This window comes from Silurus aristotelis (genome assembly GCF_946808225.1).
Source record: "Silurus aristotelis genome assembly, chromosome: 27".
Taxonomy (NCBI): domain Eukaryota; kingdom Metazoa; phylum Chordata; class Actinopteri; order Siluriformes; family Siluridae; genus Silurus; species Silurus aristotelis.
Window position 1 is genome coordinate 6,754,633 of NC_139600.1, and position 27,892 is coordinate 6,782,524.

General features: G+C 38.7%; 1 protein-coding gene across 4 annotated transcripts; it reads left to right on the forward strand.

Annotated features, from left to right (window-relative positions):
* The first annotated feature begins 1,492 nt into the window (after window positions 1-1,492).
* On the forward strand, window positions 1,493-27,494 carry n4bp2 (NEDD4 binding protein 2). 4 transcript variants are annotated; one of them, XR_014531949.1, is made up of 17 exons: window positions 1,493-1,851; window positions 7,091-8,000; window positions 11,345-11,469; window positions 13,941-14,029; window positions 16,011-16,087; window positions 17,411-17,557; window positions 18,197-20,421; window positions 21,266-21,351; window positions 21,517-21,562; window positions 21,653-21,870; window positions 21,976-22,100; window positions 23,728-23,854; window positions 24,988-25,161; window positions 26,104-26,272; window positions 26,486-26,609; window positions 26,745-26,897; window positions 26,928-27,494. XR_014531949.1 is itself a non-coding variant. In XM_083532490.1 (17 exons), the coding sequence occupies exons 1-17, from the start codon at window positions 1,620-1,622 to the stop codon at window positions 26,788-26,790; spliced, it is 4,887 nt and encodes a 1,628-aa protein (XP_083388616.1). In that variant the 5' UTR covers window positions 1,493-1,619; the 3' UTR covers window positions 26,791-27,494. The 4 variants fall into 4 exon arrangements, 3 of the variants coding, with proteins under 3 accessions (XP_083388616.1, XP_083388614.1, XP_083388615.1); XM_083532490.1 differs by having other exon boundaries at window positions 18,197-18,304; window positions 18,338-20,421; window positions 26,745-27,494; XM_083532488.1 differs by having other exon boundaries at window positions 26,745-27,494.
* Window positions 27,495-27,892: the final 398 nt, after the last annotated feature.

Consider the following 27,892-nt stretch of genomic DNA (forward strand, 5'->3'; position numbering starts at 1 on the left):
CAAGGGGGTGGAGGTGTGGAGTGAAAGAGAGAGAGAAAAAGAGACAATGAGAGAGGGAGGAATGGAGAGAGAGATAAGGGGTTATAAAAAGGAGTTGGGGGAGAGGGGGAGAGAGATACAGAGAAGTAGAGAGATTGAGAGAGTGAAAAAGAAAGAGGGAGTTAGAGGGGGCAGAGGTGTAGAGTGAAAGAGAGCGGGAGATGGGAGAAAAAGGACTAAGTGAGAAAGAAAGATGGAAAAAGAGATATAGAGAGGGTGAGAAGGATAAAAGAGGTAGAATGAGAGAATGAAAAAGGGAGAGAGAGAAAGGGGGGGGGGGTTCTTCATGGGACATTGTCTCAGACAGGGTCAGGTAGGATGGGGACCAATTCATTTAGCGTTCCCTCAACACTGATCAGTTTCTCAGTCCCTGCTACAGAAAAACACCCCTACAGCAAGATGCTGATGAGATGGTTTTGGGTAGATGGTGAGTGGTGGTAGTGGTGGTAGTGGTGCCTGAGAGTCCTTCAGGTAGTTGTTAGGGCTTCCATGGGCTTCTGTTTAGCCACTTTCCCATAAAGCCCAGATGGGCAGAGGGCTGCAGTGATGGTTGTCCTTCTGGAACTTTATCCTCTCTCCACACAGGATCTCCAGAGCTCAGTCAGAGTGACCAATAACCAGATGTTCCAAGAACCAGATGTTCTTGGTCACTTTGCTTACTAAGGCTCTTCTACTTCAATTACTCAGTTTGGCCGGGTGACCAGCTCTTGGATGTCACACTTTCTCCATAGGGTTAAATTTCTTCTGTATGGTATCTATGATATTTCAGCAGCACAAATTTGTTTACTTCATTGCATGAATTGCATCCATCCATCCATCCATCCATCCATCCATCCATCCATCCATCCATCCATCTATCTATCTATCTATCTATCTATCTATCTATCTATCTATCTATCTATCTATCTATCTATCTATCTATCTATCTATCTATCTATCTATCTATCTATCTATCTATCTATCACCATTGGCTTCGAACAATGAGTCGATTCTCAAATGAGTCGATTCTCCAATTTTACCCAACACAGAGTCGATTACTTTAACCGAACTAAACAACTCCCTGCTTTGTGCTAGTGTTACCATTCCTGCGCCCTTGTACTCAAAACCGTGCTAAAACAACTCATTATTGTGCGTTTACTTAACTTTATTTTAATAAATCTTTGGATTTTGAGTTGATGGATTTGAGAAAAGTGATGTATTGCGCAGAGTCGACTCCCATTACAATCGAGCAGACGAGGCTGTGGTGATGATTTGAATGGCTATTTTAAATCGAAAGTCATACACAGAGCATGCGGAAAATTTATTCAATTAACATTATGCTATTATTATTTGCCCAGCCCATAATATAATACGCTAAGAAGTGATGTAATGCAAAAATGAAAGAAAAGAAATGACAGGCTGAACAGGTTTTCAGTTTTACCTGCAATTCTCAATCTGACCGCTATTGGCGCTGTTACATTTCCTCCCCTCCAAAAAAAAAACGTTTCGTGTTTTGGTCACTGGGTCCAAATGCTAACGTTGGCACGTTTCTCGTGGCAGCAAACTTGCAATCAGTGGATCCTCGGGGCCGATCAGGCAGAATGCCCAAGAAAAAGAAAAACGGACAGAGTGCAGTAGCGGGCCAGTGTGGAGAACATGTCAGCGCTCAGTATAATTCCGGGACGGCCGCAGTAAGCCGCGATCTCTCGGGACCTGCTATGTCCGATCTGAGTTCGCAGAGCAAGGACGAGATCGTGAAGAGCATGCACGACATGTTTTCACACTTGGATACTGATGTCATTTATATCGTGCTTTCCGAGGCTGATTTTAAAGGTAGGTGAAGACTGTGGATTGAAGAGTGTGTGAGCTCGTGTCACTTCACCTCACTTCATACGGGCAACTTGTAAAACTGTAACAAAGTGTCCCTGGTTTCATGTGTGAAAGAAACATTTAGTACATATACTATATATGTACAGTTGTGTGTAGAAAGTATTTGGCCTCTTTCTGATTGTTCATATTCGGTCACACTTAAATTATCCAGATTATCAAATCAATTCTAATATCACACAAAGCTAATCTTAAAAAAACTGTCCAAACCTGCCTGCCCCTGTGTGAAAAAGTAATATGCCCAAAACCTAATACCTGGTTGTGCCACACTTGGGAAAATACTTCCGGTCTTCTTTCAGAATGGTTTTAATTTAGCTTGGGTTTTTTAACCATTGACAGCCAGTTTAAGGTCATGCCACAGCATCTCAATTAGATTTAAGTATGGACCTGCTCCAAAACCTTATTTATCATGAACTAATGGCTGAACATTCTCCTTCAGGATTTGGTAGAGTGTGGGATTTAAAGTTCCATCAGTTATGGCAAGTGAAGAATTTCAACAACATCCCTGTGGGATCAATTCATTATTCTGATTTTAAAGTCCGTGACGTCGGACGTCGGAGCGACGTGGGGCCACCTTCCCGTGGGCTCACCACCTGCAGGAGGGACCGTAAGGGACCGGTGCTGAGAGGATTGGGCAGCAGTCGAAGGCAGGGGCCTTGACAGCCGATCTCTGGACACGGAGAAGTGTCTGGGGAATCTGCTTAGACTGCTGCCCCCGCGACCCGAATTACGGATAAGCGGGAGAAGATGAATGAATGAATTAATGATTTTAAAGTCGTATAGGTCCCAAAGCTGCAAAGCAGCCCCAGAGCATTGCACTACCACCACCATGTTTGACTCTTGGTATGATGATGTTCCTTTTATGAAATTCTGTGTTTGTATTATGCCAGATATATTATGACACACACCTTCCAAAAACTTTTGTCCTAGTAGTTTACAGAATATTTACCCAAAAGTCTTGTAAATAATCAAGATAATTTTTGGCAATTGTAAGAGGAAACGTTTGTGTTCTTTTTGATAAGCAATTGCTTTCGCCTTGAAACTCTACCATGGATGCCATCTTTGCTTAGTCTTGTTCTTATTGTTGAATCATAAAGATCGAATGTAACTGAGCCAAGTGAGGCCTGCGGTTCTTTTAGATGTTGTTCTGGGTTCTTTTATGAGTTTCTGGGTGAGTTGTTGTTGCACTCTTAGCGGAGCTGTATAGTTATAATGTGCGGTGCTATGTTCGGTGACACCAAAACACTTTGTACCAATTGTGAAGCATGGTGGTGGAGGGGTGATGATTAGGGCTTGTTTTGCAGCAAACGGACATGAGCAACTTCAACTCTTATTCTAGAGTCTTATGTGAGGGTGTTTTGTCTGACAGCTAAAGCTTGGCTGAAATTGGGTCATGTTACAGGAAAATGGTCTCAGGCACACCACAAATTAACAGCAAAATAGCTGATAACAAACAAATTGAGTTCTTACAATGGCCCAGTCGATGTCTAGACCCGATTTAAATGCTGTACCACGACCCCCAAAAACCTCAATGAACTGAAGCAAGATTGTAACGAAGAGCGAGACAAAATTCCTCCACAATGATGTTAGAGGCTGATAGTCATACAGAACACCAAAAAGAAACGTGGTTCTGCAAGCGACTGAATCATAAGGCGTACAGAGCCTTGCAAAAGTATTGACCCCCCTTGGCATTTTTGCTATTTTGTTGTCTTACAACCTGGAATTAAAATGGATTTTTTGGGAGTTTGTGTCATTTGATATACACAACATGCCTACCACTTTGAAGATGCAAAAGATTTTTTATTGTGAAACAAACAAGAAATAAGACAAAACAAAAAAAACAGAAAACTTGAGCGTGCATAACTATTCACCCTCCCAAAGTCAATACTTTGTAGAGCCACCTTTAGCAGCAATTACAGCTGCAAGTCTCTTGGAGTATGTATCTATAAGCTTTGCACATCTAGCCACTGGGATTTTTGCCCATTCTTTAAGGCAAAACTGCTCCAGCTCCTTCAAGTTGGATGGGTTCTGCTGGTGTACAGCAATCTTTAAGTCATACCACAGATTCTCAATTGGATTGAGGTCTGGGCTTTGACTAGGCCATTCCAAGACATTTAAATGTTTCCCCTTAAACCACTCGAGTGTTGCTTTAGCAGTATGCTTAGGGTCATTGTCCTGCTGGAAGGTGAACCCCCGACCCAGTCTCAAATCTCTGGAAGACTGAAACAGCTTTCCCTCAAGAATTTCCCTGTATTTAGCGCCATCCATCATTCCTTCGATTCTGACCAGTTTTCCAGTCCCTGCTGATGAAAAACATCCCCACAGCATGATGCTGCCACCACCATGCTTCACTGTGGGGATGGTGTTCCTCGGGGTGATGAGAGGTGTTGGGTTTGTGCCAGACATAGCGTTTTCCTTGATGGGCAAAAAGCTAGATTTTAGTCTCATCTGACCAGAGTACCTTCTTCCATATGTTTGGGGAGTGTCCCCCATGCCTTTCGGCGAACACCAAACGTGTTTGCTTATTTTTTTCTTTAAGCAATGGCTTTTTTCTGGCCACTCTTCCGTAAAGCCCAGCTTTGTGGAGTGTACGGTTTAAAGTGGTCCCATGGACAGATACTCCAATCTCCGCTGTGGAGCTTTGCAGCTCCTTCAGGGTTATCTTTGGTCTCTTTGTTGCCTCTCTGATTAATGCCCTACTTGCCTGGTCCGTGAGTTTTGGTGGGCGGCCCTCTCTTGCCAGGTTTGTTGTGGTGCCATATTCTTTCCATTTTTTAATAATGGCTTTAATGGTGCTCCGTGGGATGTTCAAAGTTTTGGATATTTTTTTTATAACCCAACCCTGATCTGTACTTCTCCACAACTTTGTCCCTGACCTGTTTGGCGAGCTCCTTGGTCTTCATGGTGCCGCTTGCTTGGTGGTGCCCCTTGCTTAGTGGTGTTGCAGACTCTGGGGCCTTTCAGAACAGGTGTGTATATATATATATATATATATATATATATATATATATATATATATATATATATATATATATATATATATATACACTGAGATCATGTGACACTTAGATTGCACACAGGTGGACTTTATTTAAGTAATTACGTGACTTCTGAAGGTAATTGGTTGCACCAGATCTTATTTAGAGGCTTAATAGCAAAGGGGGTGAATACATATGCACGCACCACTTTTCCGTTATTTATTTTTTTGAATTTTTCGAAACAAGTTATTTTTTTCATTTTACTTCACCAATATGGACTATTTTGTGTATGTCCATTACATGAAATCCAAATAAAAATCAATTTTAATTCCAAGTTGTAAGGCAACAAAATAGGAAAAAAGCCAAGGGGGGTCAATACTTTTGCAAGGCACTGTACTTAGTTTTTCACACATGACTTCCCCAATTTCAGCTTGATTTTTGTAAAAAGACATAATGGCAGGGTGTAATGTCTCATGTATTGTTAATATGAAGTTGGATTTAATTTACTTAATTTATTTTAATTCAATACCCGATCAAAGTCTTTATAACCTTGGACAAGGGTTTGGATATTTTGGATTTGGAACATTTTACGTTCTTACTTTTCTTTTATGCTGTCATATTTTAAGGTGTAACAAACATGCATGTAACAAACATGCAGGTACAATAACAATAACTTTGTTTTTGTTATTATAATTGCAAGGTTATTGTTCCTTCTTTGCTGTCCTCTTTCCCTCCTTCCTGGTGGCTCTATCCTCAGCATTCTTCTACCGATGTACATGTCCAAACCATCTCAGTCACCCCCCCTCACCTTGTCTCCGAAACTTCATCAACGCTGTACCTCTAATAAAGTCATTTCTAATCCTGTTTCCATCCTCATTACTTCCAATAAAAATCTCAACATCTTCAGCTATAGTACCTCTAGCTCCATCTCCTGTCTTTCACTCGATGTCACTGTCTCTAAACCATACAACATCGCAGGTCTCACCACAGTCCTATAAATTTTCCCTTTCACTCTTACAGATACTCTTCTATCACGAATCACTCCTGCTATCACTTTTCTCCACCCACTCCACCCTGCCCGCACGCTTTTCTTCACTTCTCTAACACACTCTCCATTAATTTGCACTGTTGATCCCAGGTACCTGAACTCTTTCACGTTCTCCACCTCTTCTCCCTGCAACCGCACCAGTCCACTGCCCTCCCTCTCATTCACACACATGTACTCTGTCTTACTCCTACTGACTTTCATTTCCCTTCTCGCCAGCATGTACCTCCACCCCTCCAGGCTATTCTCAACCTGCTTCCCACTCTTACCATAAATCACAATATCATTTGCAAACATCATAGTCCATGGAGACTCCTGTCTGACCTTGTCTGTCAACCAGTCTATCACCACTGCAAACAGGAAAGGTTTCAGGGCCGATCCTTGATGCAGTCTGTCGTTCTTACTGCACACTTCACTGCTGTCACACTGTCCTCATACATGTCCTGCACCACCCTCACACTTCTTTGCCACAACAGACTTCCTTATACAATACCACAACTCCTCTCTCCACCCTGTCATACCCTTTTTCTAATTCCACAAACACACAATGCAACTTCTTCTGTCCTTCTCTATACTTCTCCATCAACATTCTCAAAGCAAATAATGCATCTGTGGTGCTCTTTCTTGGCATAAAACCATACTGTTGCTCACAGATGATCATCTCTTCTCTTAGCCTGGCTTCCAATACTCTTTCCCATAACTTCATGGTGTGACTGATCAACTTAATTCCCCTTAATTCCCCCTAGTTACTGCAGGTCTGCACATCTCCCTTATTCTTAAAGATTAGTACCAGCACACTTCTCCATTCCTCAGGCATCCTCTCACCTTCCAAAATCTTGGTAAACATTCTGGTTGTAAACTCCACTGCCATCTCTGCTAAACATCTCCATGCTTCTACTAGTATGTCATCTGGTCCAACTGACTTTCCACTCTTCATCCTCTTAATCGCCGCTCTCACTTCCTCCTTACTAATCCTATCCACTTTCTGCGTCACCATCTGTACTTCATCCAACCTTCTCTCTCTCTCATTTTTATTTCTCTTATTTTCCTCATTCATCATTGCTCTGAGCCCATATACATTATTTATTTTCGATATCAGACAAGTGTTCAAATATATTAATTATCCACACCTAAATGTACTATTTCTCTCTGTGTGTCTCAGTGGACAATGCCATGGATGCTCTTTTAGAGTTGTCTGGTGCTGCTGAGGGAAAGACCACAACCTCTTCTTCACTCTCAGGTTTTGAGATGGCTGCTGCTTTGCTGGAACCTCATCCATCTTACACTAAACCATTCACAATAAGACCAGCCAACTCAGAAACGTCCAATTACGAAGAAGCTCGCCAGTTCAGCCTTAAAACAACTCACCCAGCTGAAGAGTTGGATTCTCTTATTGATCAGGAACTGGAATCTTTAACAATGGGTCAACCTTCACTATCCTTCACCAGTCCTACCATCTTGCCCCAAACATCTCAGTCAGTTCCCCTTTCCTCTGGCGCTCCATCAAGTCCCCTTCTAGTTGAGGAAGCTTTGCTGAACCTAGACCAGCTAGATGTGGAACCCAATCCCCAATTAGGGTCCCTAAGTGAGCAAAGTTCCAAGATTGGTGCTGCTCAAAGAAAAGCTTCACCAATAAATGAGCTCAGTTTGGGAGGTGCACCTTTACCCCAGGAGAGTGGCATCTCAGTTGATTTCAGTCACTTAACACATGATCCCACCTCAAGACCTTCAGCATTTAAGGCCTACCGCACACCTGACCAGTTTCCAAAGCAAACACCAGCACCGGTCACACACCCACAAAATCTGAACACTATGTGGAATCTTCAGGCTTCAGAGTTCAAACCCTTTATGGACACACCAACTTTTATCACACCTCTTGTACAAGCCCCTTACCCCTGGGCACCAAATCCCACTCCCCTCTCCCACTGGATAACATCCAGACCACCTCTAAAACCCTCGGCTACCGTTCCCAAGTCATGGATTCTTTCTTCTCAGAGTGGATTAAAATTGACTGGGCAGGTCCTGGTGCTGCTCAGAGGGGCTCCAGGATCAGGCAAAACTACACTTGCTAGGTATTTATTTATTCATTATATCATACATAACCATGCATCCAAATATTGTAGTTTATGTAATTTTAGAATATTTAAAAATGTGTTTGTTTAAAGTATTTCATTCATGTTAAGACAAATGGCAAAATCATACTTTAATTTCTACCCATTACCATTTTAACCTCTGCATGAATAGAGAGTAAATCATTTAAAAGACGATTGTGGTTATACACATGATGTCCCACTTAAAGTGCATACTTTAAGTCAAAATGTCTCAATAAAGGCAGACCCGGACTAAACAAATATTGTCTATTAGTAAAAGGCAATTCATGGCCAAATCTAAATCACGACCTACTCTGATGATTTCAGAGACAGAGGCAGAGGCCACAGCATATGATTATATATCAGTTTGTACTCATCAAACCATTCACTGCTAGTTCTTAGAAAAGTGCCCAGGCACAGTGGCATTCCACAGAGATTTTAGTTTTCTATGAATATCACTTTCATTTCGAATCAAACGGTGCTGATTTCGAGTGGCAAAACAAGATAAGGTAACAATTTGTAGCCTTACAAAGTCCTCACAACTCAAAGTGATTTCACGCTAACATCCTGAAGCAGTGCACTTATCATATCTGAGTTAACGTTATTGATTCAAATGAGCTTTACTGTTTACAAGGGATGTCCATCACCATACCTGATGGAGGTGCGATTAAAAGATACGTGTGAAGCAGCTATTACGATGCAGTGTGAATACGATATGATACAATGGAAAAAATAGGATGCTAAGCAATTTAAGTATGTTACTGAGTTCGCTTTTATTTCTTTGGTTCAGACAGACAGCAAATCTTAAATTGTTTTAAAGGTTCTAAGTTCTAACGCACAAACCTTTCACAAACACACTTTTGTAGTGCAAAAAAAAAAAAACCCACATGTTCCTGTTCTGTTTCCAGGAAGATGCAGCTCTACCTCTGCCATGTTAATCTGTATACCATGTGACTCTCAGGACACGCCTCCATCTCTCCGTCATATTCACTTAGCAGCAGTGGTGCTGAGAGATATTGGTCCCAAATTATTGGTCACTTTCTAAATAATAAAATATAGCGCATCTACTTATTATATATAAATAAATTGTCGCGAGCCAAATTGTACTCGATGCACCCTTTTTTACAAATTTGCATAAAATCTTTAACATTTACTTCAATGCACCAATGCGAATCGCTGAATCTTGCCATCTGTAATATTTAATTTTCATTTAGCTGCTTACTATGTTGCAGAAACGAGTGGATATTTAAACATATAGAGACACGAATGTGGCCTGAGGAGCATAGCAAGATCCCATGAACTTCATTGTAATTTTAGTTTATAACAATTTTAAACAAATGTGAAAATAAATAAATAAAAAGAAGCTGGAATTTTGGCTTTGAAACATGGCCATGTCTTTGTAATGATAATAAAAATAAAATGAAGCTTAGAAAATTCAATTTCTGCAAATTCTCTATCCTTATAATCCAATTAAATTGTCCATTTTATTCTGATTCTGTTATTTTATTTCTTAATTCTTATCTTTCTGATAAAAACAAAAAACAAACTATTTTTATAAAACGGACCGGATTTGCCGATTTGTTTAGCATGATGAGTCTGACCAAGCAGGAAAGATGGCGCTGTATGTGTTCGCCCAGAAAAGGGAAGCTGAATTATGATTTGTTGATGTAGGAGCTTAAATTCCACCTTTTAGTAAATATAGTCTAAAATAATAATAATAGTACAAAAAATCTTTTAACTGAGGAGAAAACCATCATTCTTTTCTTTTGAATTCATTAATATATTCACCACAGAAGATAATAGTAAATAGTAAAAACCACCACTACCTTGTCATTAAGGCATAATGAGTTGCTGCAATGTGTCTGTTTATGACAGTTATTTACAAGCAATAAATAAATTAGTAGCAAAAGACTAATGAATTATTCTGATATTTATATAATAATGAAACAAGTGTGTCTATGTTTTAGCATTTAGGATTTTTTTTGGACTTCTCAAACATTGCGCATACATTAAATGAACTCTGACCTTTGAATTGCCCTGATGTTTACTCGCAAAACACAACAGTTGTAAACAGGTCAGAGATCCTGCTTCTCCAGGAAATCAATTTTATTATTGAGAGAAAGAAAGAGACACCAAAAAGTTCACCTCTAGTTCTGTAAAATTGTTGGATCCTGAAGCAATTTGTAAAAAAAACAAACAAAAAAAAACCCATCAAACACACTTTGCCTTCCGTTTAATAGAAGTCACAAATAAAGAATGAAGTAAAGTTCAAAATAAATGTTTAAAATAAAGTAAAATTTGACTGATTGCCTGTGGTGGAATAAACGATCCCCTTAACATTTAAAATGTAATCTCTCAGCCTGATACTACAATTGTTTAAGCACTGATCGTTTTTTATTACTCAACATTCACTGCTCCGTATTGACTTAAAATATCATATGTATATAAGTATTCAGACTCTTTGCAACAACACTTGAGCTCAGGTGCCTCCACTTTCTTTTCAGATATGAGCTGAGATGTTTCTACACCTTGACTGGAGTCAATCTGTGGAAAGTTTGTTGAATAGACATGGATACTGGAGTAAAGTGTCGGATTATTTATGTACATGTAATATTTGAGTATACAGACATTTCTAGAATTCTGTTTCAGAGTCTTGTGCCACACTTCTTCCATTTGAGAATTATGGAGGCCACTCTCCTTTTGATAATTTTCAGTGCAGCAGAAATATTTTGTATTTCACAGATCTGTACTTCCCCCGATCTGTGCCTTGCAACAATCGTGTCTCTGAGCTCTGCAAGCAGTTCCTCGACCCTAATGGCTTGGTTTTTGCTCTGATATGCATCGTGAGGACCTTCTTTAGAGAGGTTCCAAATCATGTCCAATCAATAAGCATTTCTATACATGGGTTGCAGTCAAGGTGTAGAAACATCTCAGGAATGATCGAGTAGTGGGAGGCACCTGAGCTCATTTTTAAGTGTTGTTAAAAGGGTCTGGAAACGTATGTACATTTTTTTCACTCTGCCTGCTAGAATGAGACTGTTGCAGTTTTGGCACTAATATAAATAATAGCACATCTGCAGGAACTTGCACATGTCCTTCACATTCCATTACACAATGCACACTTTATACATGCAGATACTTTATTTATGTGTTGTGTTTTTGTCTGTTTTTTCCGTGGGTCCTTATTCTTCATAAGCTACCTGGAGGATCCAGGGATTCAGTTTAATTATATTTCTATAAAGTTTTTCACAATGAACATAGTCTCAAAGCATATCAGAGAGAGAGAGAGAGAGGATAATGCTTTGGTCTTGTCTTGTCCCCTGCAGGTCTATGTTGGAACAAAACCCAGGTGGAGTAGTCTTAAGTACTGATGAGTACTTCACCCAAAGCGGATCGTACCATTATGAGCCACACTTACTTGGAGAGGCTCATGCTTGGAACCATCGAAGAGGTAACAACTTAAATTAAACATTTTCAAGCATTAGCTGTAAAGAAAAAGTCAAAGTGCTTTGAACCAGAAGAATGGTGCAAAATGATAATGAAATATTTACAAAACTGTGAGTGCAGTTATTAAAAGGGAGAGTGGGGTACCTCAGTGGTTAAGGTTGGGTTAATAATCGGAAGGTCGGTGGTTCAAGCCCCTGTATTGACAAGCTGCCACTCTTGGGCCCTTAAGCAAGGCCCTTAACCCTCTGTGCTTCAGGGGGTGCTATATCATGGCTGGTATCATGGCTTCCGAGCAAGCCTGGATATGTAAAAAAATAACTTGACCGTGCTGTAATATATATGTGTCACAATCCAAAAAATCTGCATCGAATATCGCTATCGGCCCCCCGATTTCTAATGATCCACATCGGGCAGAGAAAAACACATACCGGTGGACCTCTGATATATACACAAACCTAAAATTAGGTTTTCTCTAGAAGTAATAATAGTCTTTCTTACTCTTTATTTTCTTGCCTCCGTAAGATAGATTTTAATTCTAAGATATATTTTATTCTTTCAGTCTCATTTTTACTAGGTGAAATGCTATTAAATTGGTTCTGGAAATTGAATTGGCTGATCCAATATGTTCCACGTTTTTTTTGATAAAAAAAAAAAAATCCCGATGAACATCCGTTAAAAATACAACAAACAAAGAGTTCTGAATGCAAGCTGAAATGTCTGTCTGATATTCATCTTTTAATCTCAAACTTAAGTACACCATATGGATAAAAGTAATGGGACACCTGACTTTTACAGCCGTGTGGTGTTCTTTTCCTTACTATTAGCACAAGTTTGAAGGAACACAATTGTACAGAATATTGTATGAAAATTCACCTTCACTTGAACTAGAAGACCCAAACCTGTGTAAAGCCAAAGCCTTCACACGTTACCTACATCAGTACCTGACTGATGTACCTTGAATAACACCCTTGTATCTAAATGAGCACAAATCTCCACAAGCACACTCCAAAATCTAGTGGATCTTCAGGCTATTATACCAGAAAATGTTCAAAAAGCACATACAAATATTATGGTCAGGTGTCCACAAACCTTTGTCCATATATTGTGTGCAAACAAAAACAGCTGGCCTTGATACATTTGGAAGTCTGTCAATGAATACATTTCCAAATGATTTATTACAATTCTGATATTTTGCTTTGTGGTGTTTGGGTCATGGCTTGATTTGTGGCTAAACAATTATTTTAGAATCAAGCATTTTAGATCATTTTAGCAACACACTGAATGCACTGTGTATATACTAGGAAAGTGCATCTCCTTAACTGATTGCAATTCAGTGACTTAATCCGTGACTCCACTGTGTTTTTTTTTTTTTTTTACATGCTCCTGCATCACTGTTACTTTCATCCCACACAAGCTCCGCTTTGCATAACTTCCAGTTTACAGTCTTCTTTGTTGCATTTAATATAAATGCTCCCATTGCCTTGAATGACTTGGGACGCACACTTTTTCCTGATGCCAGTTGACCGTGTACTCATTTTTCTAAGCGGTTGTGTTATCTTAGCGTCATGCTAAGCCCTACTAATAATTATATATAAATAATTTATAATAAGTTTCTTTCGGCTTCTCCCGTTAGGGGGCGCCACAGCGGATCCTCCGCACGTTTGATTTGGCATATGTTTTACGCTGGATGCCCTTCCTAACGCAACCCTCCCCAATTTATCCGGGCTTGGGACCGGCACTGAGAGTGGCTGGGGATGGTTCCCTGACCGGGAATCGAACCCGGGTCGCAGCTGTGAGAGCGCTGCATCTTAACCACTAGACCACCAGGGGACCTATATATAAATAATTTATAATTATGTTAAAAACGATGCATCGCGATACAAATGCCTACTTGTGTCCGATGCACAATTCTTTTCATTTTAAGGCACACATCGTTAACTTTTATGCTGACGCGACGACGCGGATTGGTGAATCTTACTATCTCTAGTATATACAGTGGAACCTCGATAATCGTGACCTTAAGAGTAACTAGAAGCCGCGAGTGGTATGAAAGTTCAGAGTAACATTTCAAATTTTGTACTAATAAATTACATAACATTTTTTAAAAACTATTTTATTATTGTATTATGCATTAAAGTAGTAAATAAAACATTTATGACAAGTAATTCACAATTTTTGTTGAGTTTACAGTACATGTACAATTCCAATTGAAAAAGGAACCATCAAAAGGAGGAAGTAAAAACCTTGCGATTTTTTTTGTTACTTGCGAGGGGTCATAGAACGTAACCCCCACGAGTATCGAGGTTGCACTGTACTGTATTCTACATCTAAATACTGTAGGTAATAATGTCTACTTTCTTTTACTATTAACACCTCACATTTAAGTCACAGCTACGTCTCAACATTATCAGATGTTTATAAATAACTTGTGCAAAACACAACTGACAAACTTACATTTTTACTTTTATTTTTCAGCAAAAGAAGCTTTTGAGAAAGGAATTGCTCCTATAATTATAGACAACACAAATTTGCAGTGCTGGGAGATGAAGCCCTATGTTGCACTGGTAAGCCATTATAATAAACACGAGTCATTAACTGTCGATTATTTACAAATATGTTTAATACATTTGATCTGAAGGTCCTGCCATTATCTGGAAGAACGTAATTCATATAATGCTGGCGTATTTTCGATGTTTGCTGTTTAAGCTGTCAGTATGTTAACTTACACATTCAAAGTGTTTATAAAAATGTATAAAAAAAACCTTTAGAACTTTATAATTCATTGCATGTCCTGATTGAACTACATAAATGTTCTAGGCTGATGTTCCACTAGATTGGAGTGTGATTGTGGAGATTTGGGCTGATTCAGACACAAGGGCGTTAATAAAGTCAGGTACTGATGTAGGTGAGGTGAGGAGGCCTGGGGTGCAGTCAGCGTTCACATTCATCCCTAAGGTTTTTAATAGGGGTGAGGTCAGAATTCTGTAGCAGGCCACTTAACATCTTTCACTCCTAAACATGTAATTCATATCTTCATGCAGCTGGCTTTGTGTGCAGAGGCATCGACATGCTGGAACAGGGTTGGGTGTCCTAGTTTAAGTGAAGCGAGAATGTAATGCTGCCGCATCCAAAGACATTCTGTACAATTTTGTGCATCCATCTTTGTGGTTTAAGAAAGAACAACATATAGCTGAAAAAAATCAGGTGTCCCAATACTTTTGTCCATAAATTTTATTTATTACGAGATCCAAAAATCTAAAAACAGCTGGCACATAACCAGTGGTGTAAAACATTTGATCCAAACATTTGATATATGTGGTATATATAAAGGCATTGCTTAAATATGTGCATCAGGTTTCCATTTTCACTTAAAACATAAAACATTATAAATGTACAGTCATTGACACTGTGTGATCCATTCAGACAGTAGATTGACTCATTCAAAATTGCTGGACTTTCCTTGATTCTGGGTGGTGTTTCTAAATCACAGATTCACAGCAGGGTCACCTAGTTCTCCGTCATTCCTACATGTGTTTCTGCACAACCTTGCAACATTGTAACACTACCGATAAAGTTTGGTACAAGTAAAAGCATTGATTTTTTTTATTTTTTTATTTGCTCACCAGTTGCTCACTAGTGTACATTGAACAGGAAATGTAATCACAAATCGTTTGCACACAACGCGTTTTCTTAACACTTTTCACTTTTTATCACTTTACGACTATGTCTACTTCTGCTTTGCCTTTTGAGTGCAAAAAGAATATAAGAATAAAGACATATCGTATTTTTCGGACTATAAGCCGCTAATTTTTTCCCACGTTTCACAAACTTCAAGCCAAAAAAACTGAACCCCATAACATTAGACCAAACGGGTTCAAGAGAACCAATGAGACTCTTTATATTAAATCAGACGTGCTCCCACTGAATCGGGTTGCACCACATCATAAATATTGATGATGTTCCTCTGACGTTTGACCTGCCGCTCACTCGGACTGTCTACAGGAAATGTGAATCATTCGTCCCGCTGAAAACAACCGGGCATGAAAACACACTTCACCTGTGTTCTGAGCTGCACGGCATCGGGAGAAAAGCTTCACCGATGGTGATTTTTAAACGCACGGCGATGCCAAAAGATAAATTGATGTGAAAGAAAGAGGAAGACAGTAAACAATGACTTTCTTGGTAGGCTACTGTTTAGATACAAGCCGTGTAACAGACACTGTCTTTCATTAAAGCCTGTGTAAAGTTAATTAGTTTCAGGGTAGACACCTGCGGCTTATAGACAGGTGCAGCGTATTTATGTTAAAATCAAATATCTGTCAAATTCAGTGGGTGCGGCTTATATTTGGGTGCGTTTAATAGTTCGGAAATTACGATAAGTGTGTTCAATAAAAAGACAGGTTTTTTTTTCAGTTTTCCTTCCATTTATGCTGTAAATTATTAAATTACAAAATGATCATTTAAAAAGCATAGTCACAGCATTTCTCAGACAAACACCGAGCTGGGGATGTATGTTTGACCCTTTTTTTCCCCTTTCTCCTCTAGGCACAAAAGCACAAATACAAAGTGCTGTTTCGTGAGCCCAACACTTGGTGGAAAAGCAAACCTCGAGAACTGGAGAAGTATAGCAGATGCAAACACACAAAAAAAATCTAAAACACAAAACAGAGCACTATACTGGACAAAACTAGAGAAACAGGGACATTTATACAAGAAAGTTTTAGCTAAGACAGTTTGTATACAGTACACTCACTGTCTGTTTATGCTGATCAAGCAATCTTGTGACAAGACTGCAGTGTAATAAAGAGTTTTAGTTAATGTTCGTGTCAAATATCAGAATGAAGAAAAGTCTGATTGTAAAGTGGTTGTTTGTACCAGATGGGCAGGTTTGAGTATTTTAGAAACTCCTGAGATTTTCACACATAGCAGTCTCTAGGAAAAAAAGTTATATTTTCAATTTAGGTTGTGTTATAACTTTGTAAATTTTTTTATTTGATACTTCATATTTCCCATACACCACAAGACATTAAGAACTCAAAAAATTCAGAGTTCAGAGTGCTCTCTCAGGTAGCTAAACTCATTCCTACCTATCTAGCGAACAAAGTGCCGTCTTCTTCAGAAGTACATTTATACTTTTAAACATTATACATTTATTTTACAGTTTTCTTAGTAGCTTTGGAGCATTTCTCGAATTGTTCATAATATTTGCAAACCAGTAGGTGCCTTTCTCGAAACAATTTGTACAAACAGCACAACACATTGGATTCCTTGCAAAAGCCTGTACTTTTCTCAAAATCCTTAGTTATTCTCTCACAAGTAAGTATTTGTGTGAATAAACATCAGATTTTAGAGAACTACAGTAGTTAATTATTGGTTGATCTTGATGGCGTACACTCGCCTTTATTAGTGACATTAAAGATCCATCTGCACAATTCATCATTTCAAGATACATTTACAAAAAAAATTAAGTCCAATAGAAATTCAAGCTTGATGACATCTGGTTTAACCATTTTGCCTTCTGTGACTTGCAATGAACAGGGTGTAGACTTTTCAGGTAAGAACCAATATAATAGATTTTGATCAACATGACCTATACGGTTGATAATGGAAACAGCAGAGAATTGCACACAGTCAATTTAAGTGAATGTACCAAAACATGCACAATTTGTTCCAAACAACAAGAAATTGAATAGTGTGGATTTTGAACTTATAGTTTTCAGAAATTCATTGCCGATTTGAGCAACATCTTAAAGCAACCAAGAAAAACTGTAAAAGGGAACGCAGTATTGGCGTTCCAATTGCAAACCGAAGCTTAAATTAAAATGTTAAATGATAAAATGTTATTCGTAAATGTCAAAAGAGCATTTTAACTTAGTGGTAAATCAAATTCATGAAACAAAATGTCATAACTTTCAATGATACCTGTTGAATTGTTCTTTTTATAGACGTACTAAACATGGAGTAACAAAGGAAAAGATTCGGCGCATGCTGGAAAACCAGGATTGTTATGTAACTGTCCAGACTATAATGTGTTCACAGCCCAAACCCACTGCGGTCTATGGTGTGGATGTGTGTCAGCCAAACCCAACAGAGTGAGTTTTTGTACTATTAAAATACATACGAAATTACATATGCAGTGAAATACTTTAATATCTATATAAAATAATTATATATGCTTATATATATATATATATATATATATATATATATATATATATATATATATATATATATATATATATATATATATATATATATATATATATACATACACACACACACTATAATAACCAACATCTTATGAAAGAATTGTGATATGAATTGTATATGGCTGACATCAGGTGAAGTATGAACAAGTTCTGAATCTGATTTTAACATGCATCTGTGCCACTTGTCTGACAAAAAAGAGTGTTTTTCGGTATTCCACAATACTGTAATGAGTACTAGTACTAGAAATTAGTAACATGTTTTGTATTAAGTGATTAAGAACATCATGGAAATGACAACCATTAATAAATATTAAATTTTTGCTCATTTAACCTGATTCAAAATGTTGATATTGGAATTATACTTGTAGCGACAAGTATGACACAATATTTAGAATTTCCGTAAAGGGACCAGACCTTGAACATTGTGACCAGACCATGAACATGTGTTTTTTTTAACTACGTATGTGGCTTTTTTTGTTTTGTTTTGTTTTGTTTTAGTTATTTACTTAATTTGTTTTGCAGGCAGCCTTTCACAAACCGCCCTGACCTAGTGGGTGACTCTGGGTTTCGTAAACCTGGTAGCTATCTCTCCTCTTCTCTGCCTGATGTTTCATCTGTCGAATGTAGTTCTGCTTCAACAAGCATGGGTACAGAAAGCAATTTTGGATCTCATGGTTCTAAAGAATACATGTCCTCCCAGGAAAATGTTGAAGAACCTCCTGAAACACCAGAGGCTGAGCTGCTAGATGGAGCAGACTTAGACCGGGAACTGGATGCCTTTATGGCAGTTTCTGGGCTGAATGAATGTAACGTTAGTAACGATGTTGGCTTGTTGGAAGCGAAGACCTCGGAACAGCCTGTGATGTTTGGCGAGTCTATTGGCCAGCGGGTGAAGAGAACGCGGGAGCAGAGCAGGACTGCATTTAGAGATGCGAGCACTCTGAACTGTGACTTTAGTGATTCTGTAAGGAAAACAAGCCAGGATAATTCTGTGGATGAGAACAATGGGGATGCTGTTAGTTTAAATAAAGAAGAGCTCGAGTTCGTGGGGGATTGGCCCTCCGAAACCCTCGAACAGCGCGCACAACGGAGTCGGAAGTCAGCTTCTCGGACAGTACAAAACTCAAATCAGGAACTGCCATACTTTAAAGAAGACACATCTAAATCTCACACCCCAAATCATCACGAGTTCCAGAAGCTTCTGGAGCTTCTCCAAGGAGACGATAACCACATTACCCAAGAAACAACTCAGGACGTCCAACCAAGCTTGGCGACTGAGGCCCAGCCAGTACTCCCAGATTGTGTCCTTGACTGGAAGTCTGAAAGATCCAGTGATCCAGAACAATGCAGCTCTCATACTCCAAGCCCCATCACAGAACCACATGAGTCTCCAATTGGCAAAAATGAGGCATGTACAGATGTACATACTCCAGCAAATAGAGTAAAGGGTTTGGACCCAGGTTCAGAACAGAAAGATAAACCAAACTGTAGCGCTCTAAGCTCAGGAGGTGAAGTGGAGTATAGTCCTGAATCTATCAAGGAGAGGAGGAAAGTTCCCAGTCGGAGGTCAGGAAAATACTGTAAACTGGCACTTACATTCACTCATCAAAGCTCTTTATCTTGTCCTAATGCTGGGTCTCCAGTCACCTCACTGCAGCCGTCAGAGCTGAATCCTTCACCGGAAATTCTTTTCACATGCCCCAGTGCTTTTGCCCAAACAGAACCTCAGGACTTTGCTCTTCTTTGGCGAATCGACCAGCAGAAATGTTCTGATCCAGAGTCAAGCAACTCTACCAGAGGAATAGTTATTTTGAAGGGAAACGCCTTGCATTTTGTTCCCGAAGTAAGTAAATCTTCTGAGCAGCAGGTGATCCCATACCGTGTATGTCATGAGAAAGGTTCACAGGTAGAGGAGAATGACCTGAGAGAATTACCCGTAAAACTGCACAGTCTGGAAATACTTAGCCGCCATTTTAAACATGTTGCCAAGGAGACTTTAGAGGACTTGTATGAAAAGTGTAACCAGGATATGGAGTGGACCACCAATGTGCTTCTTGATTTTGGGGAACACCTTTATAGAGGTGATGAAGAAGATGTTTTTGATCTCAAAGATGCAGAAGCATGTGATTTAGTTAGGAGTGATAAAGAAGATTCCTCTGATTGTCAGGTGGCAGAGAAGTTGCTTGAGCCACAAGTAAACTACACAAGTGAAACAGCAATGGAAGAGACTGGCTGTGTAAACCCTGGTATTACAACACCAAATACCACCAGCTCGAATCAGCTTAATGTTAAAGTGGAACCTGAGGACAGTAATGACCAGATCATGACACCTTTAGAGCATCGACCCGAACCACCAGATATAAGATCCAGTAAAACACTTCAGTGTATGCCTGGGGCTTCCAGTGTAACACCTTCCAGTGAACCATCTGGGCAGAATAAAGCGTTAAACGATTCTTTAAAGCCAGAGTTGGAAAGTGAAGTCTCCCAAATTGAGGTTCTTGATATGTATCTCACTGAAGGACTTAAGGATGAGCTCGAAGAAGAAGACACTGAGATAAAAGAACAAATCCATGCCATAATACTTTCACAAAAAATTGCCGAGATGGAGCACGAAAGAAAAGAAAGAGAAAAAGAGAAAAGTCAGAGGAAAAACAGGTCGATGAACATTCAGACACTGGAGCTGAAACTATCCACAGAACTCGCTCTACAGCTCACTGAGCTGTTTGGTCCTGTAGGCGTCTCTCCAGGTAATCAACTCACACCATCACGTTTCAGATCAGAATTATCAATATCTTATATTGTACAGTTTGAGCCTCGTGTAAAATAATATGGAAAATGTCACAAGAAAACAGTATAGAAAGTTCAGTAAGAACTAGGGGTGTAACGATACACAAACTTCACGGTACATACCTTTTGTTTTGAAGTAATTGTTCGGTTTAATATCACTTCAGTTTAAACATAAAATTGCTTGTCGTTTTATATTAACGCAGTTTATTATTAATAAAATTTCTAGTGGTTAGGATGCGGCGCTCTCACTGCTGCGGACCAGGTTCGATCCCCGGTCAGGTAACCAACCCCAGCCACTTTCAGTGCCGGTCCCAAGCCTGGATAAAACGTGCCAAATCAAACGTGCGGAGGATCTGCTGTTGCGACCCCTAACGGGAGAAGCCGAAAGAAAGAAAGTTTATTATTAATAACATTTGCATTTTTAAAACAATTTTAAATTGTTTAAATTTTAAAATGCCTGTTTGGGTGAATAATGTATAAAATAATATTTATATAAATAAAATATATAAAAATTAAATAGAATAAATCAAATGAATGCAGTACACTTATTATATTGATCAAATTGAGTAATGGATTAAAATGGCAGAAATTAAATTGATTGATTTGTTCAACCTCATTTGGGTAATACAGACTACGAACTGTTCTACTTATTTCAGCATACTTTAACAAATGCCTTCATTCCTTCCATCTTTCATTCATTCATAATTAATAGCCCTGTACCGTAAAAGTTTGGTATGAATAAGTGTAACGTTGCACCTCTACTAAAAACACAATGTTCTAACATTGTGCTGTATATTTCTCTAGATGAGTTTTTCCCAGAAAACTGCTCGGTGCTAATGGACTTAAACCTAGCCAAACTCTTGCATCAGAAATGGAAAGAAACAATTCAGGTAAATTATACGGCAATGTAAAATCTTCATATTTATAATGAACACATAGTTGATGAATTAACAGCTGGACAAACTTGTGGTGGCACAATAAGAGAAATGTTTTTTTTTTATAAATGATAGAGTCAAAAAATAATCTCAGGAATGTGTTCTGTTGATTTGTAATAGGAAAAACACAGACAAGAAACTCTCTCATATCATCTATTCCAAGAGAGTAAGTCTAGATATTTCTGCACAGACTTGAGAGTTATGTCTCGCCCACCCAGTTTTCTCACTGTGCCCATTTCATTCTTTACTCATCCAGGCTCTGTACACTATGGTGAGTCCCAGCCAGGCGTAACTGGGTTAAGAGACTCGGCTGCTCATCTCCTGATTGGCACAGGTGACTATTCATCTCTTAGCAACCAATCAGGTGGCCAAGAAGACTTTCCTTTCATGGACCACTGGAACATTTCTCGCCATCCAGTTTCTCTCCGGGACATCATGCTTGAAGAGCAGGTGTTGCAGGACAGTTTAGAAAAGGTAGAACATTCCCACAGTGTCTTCTGATCCATGTTGAGCCAGTGTAGTAGACAGCTTTTCACATAAACACTGGATTGTTTTGGTTTTTTTTGTCTCCGTGTGCAGTCTAGGTTAAGCCGTTGGGATCAGGACAAGAAAGATGGAGCAGCCATAGTAAAGGAGAAACAGCTCTTTGCTCTCTTCCCCACCATTGACAGACACTTCCTCAGAGACATCTTCAGAGACTACAAGTATGATTATTATTAATATTCGAGACATTATTTCAGTACCACGCACCTTATTCTTTTTTTTTCTTATTATCGATTCACGAAAATGGGATGAATGAGTAATGGATAATTCGTGGATAGGCGTGCGTTACACCATTACACTGTTGGAATGCATGATGTGGAAGGCTGAATAACAGCTGAACGCAAAGCCGCTTCAACTGATAAAACATTTGATGTTGTCTTCTCGTATTGTTTATCCTTATACAGATGGTCCCAGAGTTACGATGGTTTGACTTTTTCGATCTTACGATGAGGACACTTCAAAATTGTAAACGTTTTTTAACGGCAACAAGCGTTTCACAGCGTAAACTCCGCCCTCCACTAGTGAACTGCCGCTTGTCCATTCGCTCGCTGCCACATACACATACGTATATACTGTATATACTTTATATAGTACCGTACTATTAATTGCTCTGTTTTGCTCTTGTACTGTAATTTGTTTAATTATTAACAATACAGTATACTACCCCATACTGATCATTCTTTAAGACTCCTGGGTAGGCTAGGCCATGTCTCCACTTACCATATTTTCAAGTTACGTGGGGTCATCATACAGCATCTCTATCGTAAGTTGGGGAACATCTGTATTTTTTTATTTTAACATCGACTTATGCACGTTTAAAAATCACTCTTTTCTCCACTAAAAGAGTGAGTTTTGCATGAGTTAAAAGACATGCAAAAATCATCCATTTAACTAAATATTGTAAATAGGAAAAGATTACACTAGCTGTCTCAGTCTGTATGTAACTGTGGCTGCTTTTTACTATGGTTATACGAGGTTGTATGAAAAGTTTTCGAGACTAATTGTGTTAACTGGTGCTTTTCTGACCTTGTGTGTTACCACATCTGTGATTTCATAATAAAGAGTAAGTTAGAATAAGGAGCAAACGTGAAATTCGGCATGAAACATAGATGTTACGTGAAATAGGTTACAGTGATGCTGCGACGAGTTCTCTCGAGGTGTTCTGCGTGGCACACACGCTTCCAGAGCGAAAGAACATCACTGAAAGACGACAGGAGATCATGTAAAAAAAAATGCATGTAAAAACCATTCGGCAACTCGTGCATAATGATCGTCGTAGAACTAACCAAATGTTTTTACTTCCGTACCCGTACTCCAGATTTTGCTCACGCAGATCCAGCTCACAGGTCGCCATTTTGACCTCATTGCAGAGATTTGATACGAATCGCAAAAGGAGTGCAGTATTGCTGTGCAAGGGGACTATTTTATAGGTGATGGTGTGTGAATGTTCTTGTAGGCAGAGCTCGGTCTTGAAACGTTTTGATACCACCTCGTAGTTGTTTATAACGCAATTTATTAATGTAAAACAATGATTAAACTGTGCTTGCACTGGTTTAAATGCTCAGATTCCAGCCAATCAGAGTCAAGTATTCTGCAAATTTCTAAAAATTTTCTATGCATGCCTCCTGTAATATACATGTTATTTGCATTTATCAACCTATTCATATAAAGAATTCAAAGAAAATGGGTTTAAATACAAAATCTTTTCAAATGATTTTGGCACAACTTTACTAAAAGTCTGTTCAATGTGTTTCAGCATATCTTTAACATTACCATATTTCAAAACAGCTACTCTCTGGAGCAAACTGAGCAGTTTCTGCACACACTGCTGGACAACGAACCTGTGAGAACTGTAGTAGCGTCTGAATCTGTCTCCGAAACTAAGGAAAAGTGTAGAGCACCGAGCAAAGAGAGGGTAATGACACATGCAGTTGTTTGGCCTTTTACACTTAAAAGGCTTTTTCTGTTCAGTGTCATTTTTCATCCTCTGTTCAACGTGTAAAGGGTGTATACAGTGGCTATTTCTGTACAGTGCATCCGGAATGTATTCACAGCATTTCTCTTTTTCCATTTTTATATTATGTTTCAACCTTATTCCGAAATTAATTAAATTCATAATGCTTTTTTCAAAATTCTACAAACAAAACCCCATAATAACAAAGTCAAATAAGTTTTTTATTGTAATATTTGCAAATGTATTAAAAAGATAAAAAAAAATAAAATAAAAAAAAGCCTTTGCTCAATACTTTGTTGAAGCAGCTTTAGCAATTACAGCCTCAAGTCTTTTTGAGTTTGATGCTACATGCGTGGAACACCTGCTTTTTGGGCAGTTTATCCTATTCTTCTTTGCAAAACGCCTCATGCTCCATCAGGTTGGATGGGGACCGTCGGTGCACAGACATTTTCAAATCTCTCCAGAGATGTTCATTCGGGTTCAAGTCTGGGCTCTCGCTGGGCCACTCAAAGACATTCACAGAGTTATAATTATCTCAGCTGTGTGCTGAGGGTCGTTGTCCGGTTGGAAGATAAACTGTCGCCCCAGTCTGATGTCCAGAGCGCTCTGGAGCAGGTTTTAATCAAGGACGTCTTTGTGAATTGCTGCATTCATGTTTCCCTCGATCCTGACTATTCTAAGTCTACTATTTTAAGTCTTATGGCAAAGTCTAATGTACGTGATAAAAAAAATTATAATAATTTGTTATAAATTTGCAAAGATTTCAAACAAACTTCTTTCATGTTGTCATTATGGGGTATTGTTTGTAAAATTATAAGGAAAATAATCAATTGAATCCATTTTGGAATGAGGCTGTAACGTAAAAAATTTTGAAAAAGTGAACCACTGTGAATACTTTCTGGATGCTCTGTATATAATAGTAGATAATGAGCTTTTATTGTTAGCTGTTTGTTAATTTTTTATGTATTCTTAATAAATTAATGCACTTGTTCCATCTTTTATATCTCTTTATTTAATTGTTATTATTATCTCATGTTTTAAGATACAGTCCATAATGAATCGCTGTATATTTTATGTTTCATGTCGGTTGCCAGAAGCAGAAGAACGAGATCGACTCCGCACAGTTCCAGGACATAGAAGACCCAGAGTACGTGGACTTTCGCACCGAAGCGACGCTTCAGAGACACCGGCAGCAGGAGTGTTTAGATAAAGCTGCCAAAGCCTACAGACAAGGATGCAAGGACGTGGCCAGCTTTTACGCTCAACAGGTCTTACACACTCCACTAAAGCAGCTATATGACATGTTTGTTATGCCACTGCAATGCTGTGCATATAATGCTGTAGTTAGTACACTGGTTAAACTAATACTATTGAATAACTTTTTTATTTTATTGTAGATTTATTTTACCCAGTAAATTTGGGCTACTCTGAATGAAAAATGCATTATTTAATCTAATAATAATAACTGTTTATTACATTATCACTAATACATACATTGGTCTACTGATACACATTTACTATAAAGACAAAAGTATTGGGACACCTGACTGTTCCAGCCATTTTGGGTTCTTCCCTAAAAGTTTCCACAAAGTTGGTAGCATTAAATGTTCCCTTCACTTGAACTAAGAGACCCAAATCGTGCTCAGAATAGCGCCAGTTGCACAACCCCTGATGTACACAGGACCATGTCTTTTGGCACATTGACTTATAAAGTTTGGTGCTCCCTATGACGCTGCGTGGAGCCTTGTGCTGCCATCTGATGGTGTGTTGCAAAACTAATCTGGAAGATTTTTAATACCACCTCGTATCTCAGGCTGGAGTGGAAGATCGTGAGTGTCCTGCTATAGAACTCTCTTTTTAACACCTTCAGAATGAATCCTCACCTACACCAGTGCTTGACTTTACTAAGACCCACAAATCTCCACAAACACACTCCAAAATCTAGTGCAACATCTTCACAGAGAAGTGGAGGTCATTATAACAGCAAATGGAGACGATGTGGAATGGGATGTCAAAAAAGCATGTACGACTCTTTTGACCAGGCGTCCGCAAACTTTTGCCCTTATTATATATGACCGAAATGAAAAAAAAAGGCAAAAAAAAAAGCCTACCAGATGGTAAAAAATGAGTGGAAATTAAAAAGTGTGTGTGTGTGTGTGTGTGTGTGTGTGTGTGTGTGTGTGTGTGTGTGCGCGCGCACACATCTATAGGGTCACCTACACGGGCAGAAGATGAAAGAAGCGAATCATCGAGCAGCAATGCAAATATTTGAGCGTGTTAACTCTACACTTCTGCCTCAGAACGTTCTGGATCTGCATGGGCTGCATGTTAATGAGGCTCTACATCACTTGCAGCAGGTTCTTGCTGATAAAACCTCAGGTGAGTGAAACACCTTATTCAACATTCAACATCTTATTCTAACCTGTCAGACAAGAAGGTTTGCCCTGAACAACAAGTTGGAAATCTATATATACAGTATATATTTCTTTTCTTTTTTTTTGTGCGTAAGATCGATTTTGCTGGTATGTGAGGCGCATGTGTGTCAATTTTAGCACTTTGCACTTGCGTAATAGACTTCCTGTTTCCTGTTAGAATGGCAGCAGGGCTTGTGTCGTCCTCAGCTGTCAGTCATTACAGGTAGAGGCAACCACAGCCAAGGAGGTGTGGCTCGCATCAGGCCTGCCGTTCTCGACTACCTCAGGAACCAACATTACAAGTACCTACACACACAAACACACACACACACACACACACACACACACACACACAAACACACAATATTATTAATATTTTGCTTTTAGATCAAAATCTGAAATAGAATTTTAATCGCTTTCACTCTTCTTTATTTCAGGTATACGGAGCCTAAACTGGGTTTGGTGATCGTCATGTTGCATTGATTGATGTTGCTGATTATGAACTGCTGGAGCTTTTATTTTTCCTACACATTTAAATACTGCACACACTTTCATGGGTTTTTTTTTCTTTCATTTCTCTATCTGTCAATACACACACACACACACACACACACACACACACACACACACACACACACACCTCAATCTTTCTATCCCTCTCTCTGTCTCACATCAAACACATTCTTTACTTTTCCTGGCAAAATACAACACACAATATTCTAATTGTTTCATCTCAGTTAAATATTTATGGACCAATTATTTAAGTCTTTTGTAGAGTTTACACTTTAGAGGGATTTGATTTGTGTGTGCATTTGTGTTTGTGTGTTTTTTTTATTATGATAAATAACAGGTTCGTCGTAATTTTAGTGCGTTGCAGTGTTCGATACCAGTTTTAGGGTTTTTTCTGATAAAAAGAGAAATTTTATTGGATTTTGATTGGACAATAAACTTGAACCCAGGCATCTGTCCTTTATAAAGCTGCCAGCTTTGCGCTGAAAATAATTAAAAACATTTTTTTTGTGAAAAACAAATGTTTTTCTTTTCTTCCAATGTTTTATATATGTGGTATCGATAAACATTGCAGCTGATGTGGTTTTATTAAAACTCTAGTTTTATATTTTGCTGCTGTTTGTAATGATACTTTCAGATTTGTATATTTTGAAGAATAAAATATGTTTTTTGTTTTGTGTTCAGTTGTGATTGTCAAATTCTTTTAACAGTGTGTATTTATATTCTAATGATTCATTGAACTTGAATCCTCGGTCATGTATTCGTCTTTCTGCTTTGAGCAGAAATCGTTGGTGGGGGAAATATAACTCAGCAGCTTTTTTTTCCCTTTTTCTGACGTTTATGCATATCTGCAAAGGTCAGGTTTCTCCATGAGGTAATTTTCACTTCAGTAAATCAAATGAATAGTGAGCACATTTTGCTCCACCAGGGGGCGATAGACGGGCATATATATATATATATATATATATATATATAGAGAGAGAGAGAGAGAGAGAGAGAGAGAGAGAGAGAGAGAGAGAGAGAGAGAGAGAGAGAGAGAGAGTCACACGTCCTCCATATAGGGCAGCATCGAATG